Source organism: Arvicanthis niloticus, chromosome 8 (genome assembly GCF_011762505.2).
Source record: "Arvicanthis niloticus isolate mArvNil1 chromosome 8, mArvNil1.pat.X, whole genome shotgun sequence".
In the NCBI taxonomy this organism is placed as follows: domain Eukaryota; kingdom Metazoa; phylum Chordata; class Mammalia; order Rodentia; family Muridae; genus Arvicanthis; species Arvicanthis niloticus.
Window position 1 is genome coordinate 65,634,486 of NC_047665.1, and position 14,388 is coordinate 65,648,873.

At 40.1% G+C, this 14,388-nt stretch overlaps 1 protein-coding gene across 1 annotated transcript in view; it reads left to right on the forward strand.

Moving 5' to 3' along the window:
• Nucleotides 1-14,388, forward strand: part of Mrc1 (mannose receptor C-type 1) — a 94,222-nt gene that overhangs the window by 66,167 nt on the left and 13,667 nt on the right. The window contains exons 22-23 of the mRNA XM_034511122.2: nucleotides 12,399-12,565; nucleotides 13,996-14,098. Of these exons, the coding sequence (XP_034367013.1) occupies nucleotides 12,399-12,565; nucleotides 13,996-14,098 (270 nt within the window). The remainder of the gene's footprint in view (nucleotides 1-12,398; nucleotides 12,566-13,995; nucleotides 14,099-14,388) is intronic.

The window sequence follows — 14,388 nt, forward strand, 5'->3', positions numbered from 1 at the left end:
CACCCTAGCATTTCCCTTCACTAGGGCATCGAGCTGTCACAGGACCAATGGCCTCCCCTCTCATTGATGCTAGATATACTGGGATTTTTAAAAAATTCTCCCTAGAATTCCTTCCCATTTTCATAGAAACTCTATGAGCCAGGCATTATTATTATTCCAGTTTATGGACAAGGAAATGGCATTCATAGAGCCTTGGGGGAAGAAGCATGCTTGGTTAGAAGTGGAGTTTAGCATCAAAACCCTGAGTACCAGCCCACATCCTGTCCCATTGCCAACAAATCTGTTATGCAAGGGACCAAAGAAGAACAGCTCTGAGAACGAAATGAGGAGCTGCTGGTCTCCCACATGCTCCTTGTCTGGCCCCTGATCATATAATTTACAACACAGCAAAGCTGACATTTTAATGTAAACTTTGAACAAATGCAGGAAAAAGTTTTTTGATGAGATACAAGGATAAGATGGAGCTATGGGAGTATCTGATAAGAGAACGTTTGTCACAACCATTGTCAAAGGGAAGAAATTGGAGCTGGGGAGAAACCTCAGTCAGTGAAGTGCATGTTGCACAAGCTATGGGTACCTGAGTTTAATCATCAGCACCCATGTGCAAAGCTTGGGGTGGTGACATCCATGTCTAGTTCCAGCACAGGGGAGTTAGAGAAAGGACAATCCCTGAGGATTTCTGACCCATCAGCTTAATAAAACCAGCCGTCTATAGGCTGGTAAGAGACCTTTTTACATAAAACCTTAGTTGGCTGGATCCTGAAGAATACAGAGGTACTCTCATCTCAACACACATGCCCACATGCATGAACACACAGACTTTCTCTCTTCTACCCAGAAATAAAGGTATTGACCACTCTTGCGTGATCCTTTGGGGACCACCTTTGCTGAAATAGGTATCCCATTCGAACTATGATTTGTGTTCTAAGGCAGATCTTGAGCAATTTTAGGAGATTTAGACAGAGCTATTGAAGAATATGGAAACCATAGTGGTTGAGGTATGCATCAGAAACCCTCAGGTTAAACACTTTGAGAAAAAATATCACATGTCCTTTGATGGTCCACCTTGTATGGTCCTCAGAGGATGATCTGGGTGAATGAGTGATGGATACAAGGAATATATATTTAGGTTCAAAATGAGGAGGCTATTGCCATGGCCAGGACTGATGAGACACATTGTCTCATCACAAATGGAGCAAGGTTTGCAAAGGATTTTGAAATGGTTAAGTTGGGTGGTGCTCAAGTGGACACGGTAGACCCATATATACTGTTGTGTACAAAAAAAGGCCAATAGAGGTTTGTTGTATGTGTAAATTTATAAAAAGGTTGTAGGAAAAAAGTAGGCTATGTATTCTTTAACTTCTCTTTTAGTTGGATAGATGTGGGGGAACATATACTTGTATGGTATGCACATGCATGGGTGTGCAGGTGCACATAGATGTGTGTGATTATGTGAAGACCAATGGAGAACACCAGGTATCTTCTGCTCTGTCATCCTCTGCCTTGTATCTTGAGTCAGGGTCTCTCACTGAAGTTTCAGCTAGGCTAGCATCCAGCCAGCTCCAGTGATCCTCCTGCCTCTATCCTCCACCATGCTGGGGTTACAGACATGTATATCACCATATCTCGCTTTTATCTGGTCTTTTGTTATCCAGACTTGGGTTCTGACTCTTTTTTTATTGGATATTTTATTTACACTTCAGATGCCATGCCTTTCCCCATCCCCCCCACTTAGAAAACCTCTATCCCTTGCCCCCTTTTCCTTTTTGCATTTATACACTTTTTAAAAATGTTAATCAAAGGCTTTATAAGTTTGGTAATGCTCAATCAGAAGTGTACCCCACTACCCAACCTAGATATATCAACTATCTTTGACTGGCAGAGACACGTGAACATCTGCCTCCCTGTCTCCCCCTCTTTCTCTCTCTTTCTCTCTCTCATCACCTAGCTTCTCCTCTCCTTCTCCTCCTTCCTTACTCCTTCTCTTCCTCTCAGTACTCCTCCCACCTTAGCTCCTCCTACATATCACCCTTCCTGTTAAAATAAAACTTTTCTCTCAAAACACAATTAGAGCATAATTATGCCAATTTGTACCAGTGAGGTACAAGATAGACCTAATACCCAGTCCATCATTTTGTTGACTAACCAGAACATCTGTCATCTCTCCTAACTAAAACATTTAGTTCTGAACCCTGGCTTTTTCCTTGGCTTTAGAATGAATGTCAGCTGAAAACCATCCACTCAAATCTTTTCTCTCAAAGTAAATAGCCAGAATTGACTATGAGACTATATGTTTTCAACCCTGTCAGAAATCCAGAATGACTGGGTTAACTATAATTGTGGGAAGCACAAAGCATAGCTTCTAACAGTTGGCCAATTTTTCAAGACCTCTGAACACCTGGACACTCCCTATACTACAAAACGTTGGAGCATCTGTTCTTCTGCCTTCTGGCCCAGGATCATCTGACAGACCTTAGTGCTGCAGAATTATTAAGGGCTGATTACTCTGTCTAGGCAGATATAATCAGTCGACTATTCTGCAAGTGTGTCCTTTTCTGGACAGTAATTTGTCTGTAGATGGAAAGAGGCAATTCTTGTCTAGTGTCTCACCAATATTGGAGTAACTCCAAAGATGCTCAATTTCTTCTTAGAATCCAATACAGGAAGCTGTTAGGAGCAGACAGGTCTCTAATCAAAATGAACATCAATACAGAAATGTTTGTAACGTTAATTCTGTGGACTTCTGACGTTTTGAAAACCAACTATCCATGTAAGGTAATCGGGACAGTTGTCTGTTAACTCCACTCAGCTATTTCTAAATAAAACATAGAAAACACCCTAACAATAAACTCCAAGCCATGAATTTGCTATAGTCCCTTAACTCACAGGCTAACCATCTCAAATCTGTTTAAAAAGTTAAAGAAGGACTGGGTCTAAGCCTTGTATTCCTAAATGTCTTATACTGGTAAAATGTCCATGAGAGTATCAATCAATATTCATCTCACTTTTATATCAATAAGAAGTTTGTACCAATGAAAACCTTAAAATTTGTAATCAAAGTAAATTGGTGCCATTTAAGAAATTATATCTTCATCTTGATAATAATTGTACAGATTTCTACTAATAGGTTATGGCTATGCAACAAATCCTAGCTAATCCTCTTTATTCCCACAAAACTACTACTTTTCCCCAGAAAGACAGCCCAATATTTACCACCTTAGTCCCCAAGCCCAGGGAATAGGGGCGCTGACTCTTCTTTAACTTCTTCAAGCTGATTATGGGCGTTGAGATATTAGAAGAGGAGTGGGGGGAAGAGTAAATTGATAAACCTCTGATGCTGTGTCTTCACTGCATCCAGATGGAATTCCTGGATCTCAGAGGTTTGAGCAGGTCTGCTCAGCTTGCTTGATGAGTAGATACACCAAGGCTGTGTATTCTGCAATATACAATTCTCAAAACAAATTTTAGTATCAAGATAATTTTTTTAAAGAGGGCTGACATTTTATTAAAGATGTTGGTTCTAACAGCTTTTCTTTTTTCCTCCTCTTTTACTGGATATAATATTTACATTTCAAATTTTATCCCCTTACCTCATTCCCCCCACCACCCAGGAACCCCTTATCCCATCCTCCTCCTCCTGCTTCTATGAGGGTGCGCAGCCACCTACCCCCCACTCTCCCCTCCCCACCCTCAGATTCTCCCCCCAACTCAGTGTTCAGCCTTCATGGGACCAAAGATCTCCTCTCCCACCTATGCCCAACAAGGCCATCCTCCCCTACATATACAGCTGGAGTCATGTGTCTCTCCATATGTGCTCCTAGGCTGGTGGTTTAGACCCTGGGGAGCTATGGCTGGTTGGTATTGTTGCTCTCCTCATGGGGCCACCAACCCTTTAGGCTCTTTCAGTCTACTCTCTAACTTCTCCATTGGGAACCCTGGATCAGATTAATGGTTAGCTGTGAGTATCTGCCTCTGGGTATGTCAGACTCTGGGGGACCTCTAAGGAGACAGCCTTATCAGGCTGCTGTCAGCTTTCCCTTCCTGTCATCCATATCAGCGTCTATTTTTGGTGACTGCACATGGAATGAATACCCAGGTAGAATGGTCTCCATACAACCTCTCCTTCAGATTCTGTCCCACACTTTGTGTCCATATTTGCTCCCTTGGGTATTTAGTTACTCCTTTTAAGAAAGACCTAGGCACCCACACTTGTTCTTCCCTCTTCATGAGCTTCATGTGGTCTGTTAGTTGAATATTTGTTGTTTCAAACTTTTGGGCTAATCTCCGCTTATCAGTGAGTAAATACCATGTGTGTTCTTTTGTGATTGGGTTACCTCACTCAGGATGATATTTTCTAGTTCCATCCATTTACCTAAGAATTTCTGGAATTCATTATTTTTAATAGCTGAGTAATACTCCATTGTGTAGATGTACCACATTTTTTGTATCCATTCTTCTGTTGAAGGGCATCTAGGTTTTTTCTATCTTCTGGCTATTATAAATAAGGCTGCTATGAACATACTGGAGCATATCTCTTTGTTATATGTTGGGGCATTATCTGGGTATATGCCCAGGAGTGGTATAGCTGGGTCCTCAGATAGTGCTATGTCCAATTTTCTGAGGAATGGCCAGACTGACTTCCAGAGTGGTTGTACCAGCTTGCAACCCCACCAACAATGGAGGAGTGTTCCTCTTTCTCCACATCCTTGCCAGCATCTACTATCACCTGAATTTTTGATCTTAGCCATTCTGACTGGTGTGAGGTGGTATCTCAATGTTGTTTTGATTTGCATTTCCCTGATGACTAAGGATGTTGAGCATTTCTTAAGGTACTTCTCGGCCATTTGTGTTTCTCAGTTGAGGTTTCTTTGTTTAGCTCTGTACCCCATTTTTAATGGGGTTATTTTGTTGTCTGGCATCTAATTTCTTGAGTTCTTTGTATATATTCGATATTAGCCCTCTATCAGATGTAGGATTGGTAATGTCCTTTGCCTTACAGAAGCTTTGCAATTTGATGAGGTCCCATTTGTCCATTCTTGATCTTAGAGCATAAGCCATTGGTGTTCTGCTCAGGAACTTTTCCCCTGTGTCTGGGTATTCTAGGGTCTTGCCCAACTTCTCTTCTGTTAGTTTCAGTGTATCTGGCTTTATGTGAAGGTCCTTTATCCACTTGGAGTTGAGCTTTGTACAAGGGGATAAGAATGGATTAATTTGCATTCTTCTACATGCTGACCTCCAGTTGAGCCAGCACCACTTGTTGAAAATGCTGACCTTTTTCCACTGGATGGTTTTAGCTCCCTTGTCAAATATCAAGTGACCATAGGTGTGCAGGTTCATTTCTGGGTCTTCAATTCTATTCCATTGATTTTCCTGCCTGTCTCTGTACCAATACCATGCAGTTTTTTATCACTACTGCTCTGTAGTACAGTTTGAGGTCAGGAATGGTGATTCCCCGAGAAGTTCTTTTATTGTTGAGAATAGTTCTCGATATCCTAGGTTTTTTGTTATTCCAAATGAATTTGTAAATTGCTCTTTCTATCTCTATGAAGAATTGATTTGGAATTTTGATGGGGATTGCATTGAATCTATAGATTGTTTTTGGCAGGATGGCCATTTTTACTAAGTTAATCCTGCCAATCCAGGAGAATGGGAGATCTTTTCATCTTCTGGGATCTTCTTCTATTTCTTTATTCAGAGACTTGAAGTTCTTGTCATACTGATCTTTCACTTGTTGGTTAGATTCACTCCAAGATATTTTATTTCATTTGTGGCTATTGTGAAGGGTGTCATTTCCCTAATTTCTTTCTCAGCCTGTTTATCCTTTGAGTAGAGGGAGGCTACTGATTTATTTGAGTTGATTTTCTATCCAGCCACATTGCTAAAGTTGTTTATCAGGTTTAGGAGTTCTCTGGTGGAAGTTTTAGGGTCACTTAAGTATACTATCATATTATCTGCAAATAGTGAAATTTTGACTTCTTCCTTTCCTATTTGTATCCCTTTGACTTCCTTTTGTTGTCTAATTGCTCTGGCTAGGACTTCCAGTACTATATTGAATAGGTAGGGTGAGAGTGGGCAGCCTTGCCTAGTCCCTGATCTTAGTAGGATTGTTTCAAGTTTCTCTCCATTTAGTTTGATGTTGGCTACTGGCTTGCTGTATATTGCTTTTACTATGTTTAGATATGGGCCTTGAATTCCTGATCTTTCCAAGACTTTTAACGTGAAGGGATGTTGAATTTTGTCAAATGCTTTCTCAGTGTCTAGTGAGATGACCATGTGGTTTTTTTTCTTTGAGTTTATTTATGTAATGGATTACATTGATGGATTTCTGAATATTGAACCATCCCTGCATTCCTGGGACAAAGCCTACTTGATCATGATGAATAATTGTTTTGATGTGTTGTTGGATTCGGTTTGTGAGAATTTTATTGAGTATTTTTGCATCAATATTCATAAGAGAGATTGGTCTGTAGTTCTCTTTCTTTGTTGGGTCTTTCTGTGGTTTAGGTATGAGTGTAATGGTAGCTTCATAGAACGAATTGGGTAGTGTTCCTTCTGTTTCTATTCAATGTAATAGCTTGAAGAGGATTGGTATTAGGTCTTCCTAATCTGTCTTATAGAATTCTGCACTAAAACCATCTGGCCCCGGACATTTTTTGGTGGGGAGATTTTTAATGACTGCTTCTATTTCTTTAGGAGTTATGTGACTGTTTAGATGGTTTATATGCTCCTCATTTAACTTTGGTACCCGGTATCTATCTAGAAAATTGTCCATTTCATCCAGATTTTCCAATTTTGTTGAGTATAGGCCTTTGTAGTAGGATCTGATGATTTTTTAAAATTTCCTCTGTTTCTGTTATTAAGTCTCCCTTTTCAGTTCTGATTTTATTAATTTGAGTACTGTCTCTGTGCCCTTTGGTTAGTCTGGCTAAGGGTTTGTCTATCTTGCTGATTTTCTCAAAGAACCAGCTCCTGGTTTTGTTGATATTTTGTATAGTTCTTTCTGTTTCAACTTGGTTGATTTCAGCCCTGAGTTTGGTTATTTCCTGCCATCTACTCCTCTTGGGTATATTAGCTTCTTTTTGTTCTAATGCTTTCAGGTTTGCTGTCAAGTTGTTAATGTATGCTCTTTCCATTTTCTTTTTGTGGGCACTTAGAGCTATGATTTTTCCTCTTAGTACTGCTTTCAAGGAGTCCCACAAGTTTTGATATGATGTGTCCTTATTTTCATTTAATTCTAAAAAGTCTTTAATTTCTTTATTTGTTCCTTGACCAAGTTATCATTGAGTAGAGCATTGTTCAGTTTCCACGTGTATGTGGGCTTTCCATTGTTTTTGTCCATGTCAAAGATGAGTCTTAGTCCATGGTGGTCTGATAGGGTACAAGGGATTATTTTAATCATTTTGTATCTGTTGAGGCCTGTTTTGTGACCAATTATATGGTCTATTTTGGAGAAGGAACCATGAGGTGCTGAGAAGAAGGTATATTCTTTTGTTTTAGGATGGAATGTTCTATAGATGTCAGTTAAGTCCAATTGGTTCATAACTTCTGTTAGATTCATTGTGTCTTGGTTTAGTTTCTGTTTCCATGATCTGTCCATAGCTGAGAGTGGGGTGTTGATATCCCCCACTATTCTTGTGTAAGGTGCAATATATGCTTTAAGCTTTAGTAAAGTGTCTTTTATGTATGTGGGTGCCCTTGCATTTGGGGCATAGATGTTCATAATTGCGAGTTCCTCTTGGTACATTTTTCCTTTGATAAAAATGAAGTGTCCTTCTTTATCTTTTTTGATTACTTTTGGTTGAAAAACGATTTTATTTGATAATAGAATTGCTACTCCCGCTTGTTTCTTAGGACCATTTGCTTGGAAGATTGTTTTCCAACCTTTTACTCTGAGGTAGTGTCTGTCTTTTTCACAAAGGTGCATTTCCTGTATGCAGCAAAATGTTGGGTCCTGTTTACCTATCCAGTCTGATAGTCTATGTCTTTTTATTGGAGAATTGAGTCCATTGATATTAAGAGATATTAAGGAAAAAATGAATGTTGTTTTCTTTTATTTTTGTTATTGGCAGTGGAGATATGTTTGTATAGCTACCTTCTTTTAGGGTTGTTGGAAGATTACTTTCTTGCTTTTTCTAGGTTGTAGTTTCCCTCCTTGTGTTGGAGTTTTCCACCAATTATCCTTTGAAGTGCTGGATTTGTGGTAAGAGATTGTGTAAATTTGGATTTGTCATGGAATATTTTGGTTTCTCCATCAATATTGATTGAGAGTTTTGCTGGGTATAGTAGTCTGGGCTGGCATTTGTGTTCTTTTAGGGTCTGTATGATATCGGTCCAGGATCTTCTGGCTTTTATGGTCTCTGGTGAGAAGTCTGGTATAATTTTTATAGGTCTGCCTTTATATGTTACTTTACCATTTTCCCTTACTGCTTTTAGTATTTTTTCTTTGTTTTGTACATTTGATGTTTTGATTATTATGTGGCGGGAAGTATTTCTTTTCTGGTCTAAACTATTTGGAGTTCTGTAGGCTTCTTGTATATTTATGGACATCTCTTTCTTTAGGTTAGGGAAGTTTTCCTCTATAATTTTGTTGAGGATGTTTACTGGTCCTTTAAGTTGGGAGTCTTCCCCCTCATCTATACCTATTATCCTTAGGTTTGGCCTTCTCATTGTGTCTTGGATTTCTTGTATATTTTGGGTTAGTAGCTTTTTGTATTTTGCATTTTCTTTGACAGTTGTGTCAATGTTTTCCATGGTATCTTCTGCACATGAGATTATCTCTTCTATCTCTTGTATTCTGTTGGTAATACTTGTGTCTATGACTCCTGATCTTTTTTTTTTTAGGTTTTCTATCTCCAGGGTAGTCTCACTTTGTGATTTCTTTATTGTTTCTACTTCCATTTTTAGATCTTGGATGGTTTTGTTTAATTCCTTCTCCTGTTTGGTTGTGTTTTCTTGCAATTCCTTAAGGGATTTTTGTGTTTTCCCATTAAGGGTTTCTGTCTACCAGTGTTCTCTTTAAGTTCTTTGAGAGTGTTATTTATGTCTTTATTAAAGTCCTCTATCATCGTCATGAGAAGTGATTTTAATTCTGAATCCTGCTTTTCTGGTGTGATGAAGTGTTCAGGGCTTGCTATGATAGGGGAACTGGGTTCAGATGATGCCATGTAACTTTGGATTCTGTTGCTTACATTCTTGCACTTGCCTTTTGCCATCTGGTTAACTCTAGTGCTGCCTGTACTTGCTGTCTCTGACTGAAGCCTGCCTTTCCAGTTATCTTGCTTGTGTTTGATCTCCTTGGTGTCTTGATGTTTCTGTGATCTCCAGCTGCACTGAGTACAGTGGTACCTCTAGGATGCCTCAAAATATGGTGCCTCCAAGGTAGCAGACCAGCTAGTGTCTGCTGTTCTGGGTGCAGTGTCTCCTCTAGGATGTCTCAGGATAAGGTGCCCACTCATCTGAGTGCAGTGGCTCCTCCAGGATATCTCAGGATCTGTTGTCTGATGCTCTGTTTTCAGTTGTTCCTCTGTGGCTCTGGGTTGAGTGGACCTTCCAGAATGTCTCGGGCGGAATTCGGGGTCCACACAAGAGCAGACCAGGCAGAGGTCTGCTCCAGGCCTCAGATCTGGGAGAGGGGTGGAAGGGGAGTGCTATTATGCAGGGTCAGGGGGGTTGGGTATCTGCTGGAATCTGAGGGCTCCCAGCACCCAGGTATGGGCTTAGGGCAGTGTGTGGGTCTTCCTACCTACGGCTGTGGGATCCACGGGGCCTCCAGGATGTCTCCAGCGGAATCCGAGGTCCACACAAGAGCAGACTGGGCAGAGGTCTTGGGTTCTAACTCTTACAACTTCTTCTCTCCAGCCCCAGAGCATCTTTAACTTTCAAAATAATTATCCAAAATTATGTATCTGAAAAAGTACAGAAGAGAAGACACTAGAAACCTGAATCTTGCTTTTCCAAATGCTTGCTCTATTAAGGCACAGATGTATACTTTCAGAGGACACATGATACATGAAACCAACCAAGCTTCCACAAGAATCTTTGACAAGTTCACCAGCTATTCAGACACCCACAGCAAAGGATCAAACAATAACACATGATACAAGGACATAACATTCACATTTCTTGAGCTGGCTCACCACATTTTTGCCTTAGCTACCCAGCAGGGAAACACAGTAATGGATTTCCTCTCTTCCCCACAAAGTGCTGATTCCTGGCATAACAGAGTTAGAACCGGAACAGTGAGATGTGCAGAAGGAAACAATTTTCAGATAAAATAACATTATTTCTGGCGAAACAGACACACTCTGTTGAATTCATAATGTGGTTGTTGGCAGTGGTGATGGTGGGGGGGGGGGGGAGTCAGTGCTGTGTGCTACCACATAGAGCTGCTCACATCGTGTTTCAGGTTGAGCAGGAGGCAGACACGTTGCTGTCTTGTTTAGGAGACAAATAAAACCGAAACAAATATCCATCTGCACTCTTAGTTCACTAAAGAATATGGAAATAGAAACATTTGGGTATATTTTTATCTTTAGTTAATTGAGAAAAATGTAAAAATGAACAAGGCTCTTCTGTTTGAAAATGGGGTTAGGATTTAGGAACTACTGTTCCACAGAATTTTGTGCTCATGCACGAGCAGGTGGTTATATCTCTGCAGATTTTATTTTGCATTAAAAATGATTTAATTTTTTATTTGTGTGTATGTGCATCTCTCTCTCTCTCTCTCTCTCTCTCTCTCTCTCTCTCTCTCTCTCTCTCTCTGTGTGTGTGTGTGGAAAGCCACATGGATGTGGCTGCCTGTGGAGGCCAGAAGAGGGTGTTGGATCTTTTGAGGCTGGAGTTACAGGTGCTTGTGAACTACCCAGTGTAGGTACTAGGAATTGAACTTGGGCCTTCTGAAAATATAGCAAGCATTCTAAAATATAGAGCCATCTCTCCAGGCCCCTATTGTGTCTTTTCTATCAGAGTTCCCAAATGCTGTGTCCTTCAATTTCTTGTCCATATTTATGGGGCATATGTTACTATTTTAGCAAACAGAGATACTGTTAACCTAACAGATATAGATGGTGGGATTAAGAGGCAGCTGCTGAGTGAGGCTTTGTGGGGGCATGGTGAAGGGAAGGTACAGGGCATATGGGTAATAAAATCTTCCATTGTTTTTGGATATTTGTTCCTGTCCTCTCTGCCACAGAATTATTGATGCAACGAAAAGCGATGGCATTCTATATACTCCAGATCTTCTAATTCCATGTTGTGAATGAACCCTTTAGTTTAAGGATATCTGGGTCTGTACATCCTCATTAGATGACCAAGGCTCCCCAGGACTTGCTTCTCTGGAGGGATTCTAATTAGATAACCCTTGCTTGGGTGTTCTGTGAAACTAATATTTGGGGGCAGGGTGCTTCTTGTTTGGATAAATGGCTTTGATCTTCAGAGCCTTTTTGGCTTGGGAACTCTTTCTCCCTTAATTATTGTCAGCAGATTGTTTTTATTTACAGAACCAGGACAACTGGTAACTTATATGGTGCTTTTTTTTTTTTTTTCTTTTGAAAGGGAGAAGTACAAGGGGGCAGAAAGCAGGGCCTTGCCCATGCTCATTCTATATGCTTTGTCACCTTTTCATGTTTCATTATGAGTTAGGGTTATGCCAAGTTGCCCAGGCTGGCCTTGAATTCATCCTGTAGTCCAGAGAACACTAAACTTGGGATCTTCCTGCCTCAGAATCCTTGGTCTAAAGTCTTATGCGACCTGTGCTTCAAATCCAAAGGATCCAGCATCCTCTTCTGTCCTCTGAGGTACCCCAACACATGTGAACACACACACACACACACACACACACACCCCACACTCTCTCTTTCTCTCTCTCTCTCCTCTCTCTCTCTCTTTCTCTCTCTCTCTCTTTCTCTCTCTCTCTCACACACACATACACACATCAATAAATAAACCCTTAAAAACGAAACTACAAAATAGAATTATAGGATGAGTTTTAATAAATTAGAAGAGCATGCTTCTTCCTGTAAGCTAGTAGGCAGCTCATATTGAGGTATCCAGCCATAGCTCATACTGAGGTATCCAGCATGAGTGGATGGGGTGGCTTTGAGACTTTCTTAAGCCTTTATCTGGTATCTTTGGATGGCATACAACTTTCCCAACTATCTGCGATAGTAGTATGAGGCCCAGACTAGCATCAATGAGTCTGAAACTTGGTTCCTGATACGGATACTAAGATTAGATTCTGTCTATTTTTGTAGGGTTTTTTTTTTTTGGGGGGGGGGCTTGGGAATACTAACAAGAGTTATGTGGTCAGTATTTTTAAATTAACATATTTAAAATATTTCTTTGTACTCTCACTGTTCACAGTCCCAAATTTTAAGTCATCTTGTATAACTTGTTTTCAGCATTTCTTACCTATCACATGAGAGACTCAACTTTCAGTGCCTGGACTGGGCTGAATGATGTCAACTCAGAACACACGTTCCTGTGGACAGATGGACGAGGAGTTCATTATACAAACTGGGGGAAAGGATATCCTGGTGGAAGAAGAAGCAGCCTGTCTTACGAAGATGTGAGCTTAAGCTTTGCATCATCTCTCCATACCATCTTTATGTGCAAAGAGTCATGTTGTTGATTAATTTTCAGTGATATACCCCCAAGAATCCTCCTTCCTTTTTCCTGATTATGCAGAACTTTTTTTTTTCTTTCTCAGACTGAATCAACCTTAGAGAAGGGATGTTTAGTTAAGAATTCTTCATTGGCAGTGAGTGGTAGAAATCTAGCTTCACTCTAAGCCTCATTGGTACGCAGGAGACAAACTTGATACCAAGGTTATAACTGCACCATTTGCCCCTTATCCCTTGTAGCTGTTGCAGCAATTGGGATGCTGGTTTGGATGCCAGTACTACTTCTGAAGATGACAGCAGCTTCATGACCATTATTTACCCTGCATTTATACAGCACTTGATCCATGACAAATACCATGCTAAGTGCTTCTATACATCAGAATATAGACTATTGCTTCTCTACCTTCTTTTTAAAATTTTTCCTTCATTCTTATATCATTGAATGATCAATTGGCTAGTGTTAAACATTATCCTAAGGATTATGAACATCATGAAAAATTATGAATCTGTTTGTGATTTGTTTAAATATGGCTATCCATATTTAAAAGTAAAAGTTTTAAAGTCTTATATCACAAATGTGGTAATAGAGAAATGCAAGTATAACATGACAGAGTCTGCTGTCCAATGCCAGAAGACAGAGGATAGGGTGATTTCATTGTGTGGGTATGCACCTGTGGAGCTCTTTGTGTCAGACACTGTCATTGCAGGACACAGTGGGTGGGAGTGGAAAAGAATCAGCTGTGGGTAGTTATTTTCAGGAAGCTTAAAACATAATAATCAGGAAAGCTAAAGAGGATAAAGATGGCAGCCATGCTAGGTGAGTGAGATGAAAAAAGTCATTCTGTAAAATGTTCCAGGTGTGTTTAAAAATGGGTAAAGGTCTCAGACGGCAGTGGGAGTTTCTATGTTAGAAAAAAGTAGGAGTCAGCAGAACTGAGAGAAACATTGAAGCTCTGTGAGAGAGTTTGTGTGTTGACAGATGGAAAACAAAGAGTAAGGCTGAGCGAGGAATGATCTGATCAGTGTGGCTTTTATGACAGTTATCTTGACAGCTATATGCTGTTGATATGTAAGTGATTTTCTTTGTAGAAATTATTTGGCATTGAGTGTATAAATTAGGGCTGAAACATGGTGAGGTTAAAATAAAATGCACTAGGAAGCCATAAAAAGTAAAGGTTCAGGTGTGTGTGGGGGATCTGCATGGGAGGTGGATGCAGCAATTGGAAGATGGTAGTGAGTTGGATAAGCTGTGCGGATAGATGATCTTAATTGTAAATGAGGAATAACAAGAGTGTGTTTTCTTACTAATGGATTGATTTGAGTCATTATTAAGTTATCCTTGTTGCCTCTGTTTTCCTTATCCACAAATGGACAGGCTGACTGTGTTGTTGTGATTGGTGGCAGTTCACGAGAGGCAGGGACCTGGATGGATGACACCTGTGAGAGTAAACAAGGCTATATATGCCAAACACAGACTGGTAAGTTTTGCCAAACCTCACTGGCAAGGGCTGGGTTTAAACCACATGAGCCCATGACAGACGAAAGAGGTGGACTACCCCTCTCCAAAGAGGTGCTATTTTCTATACTTTATTCATGAATCTGATCCCTTTTATTGCAGAAAGTTCTGGGCAGATTAAACTTGAAGTGTTTTTTTTTTTAATTAGAAACTTGTAATATATGTCAGTTAGCCTTTTGTGACTATGAAAAAATACCCAAAGGAATTAATGTAAAAGCAATAAAGATTTATTTTGGCTTTGTATCTCAGAGT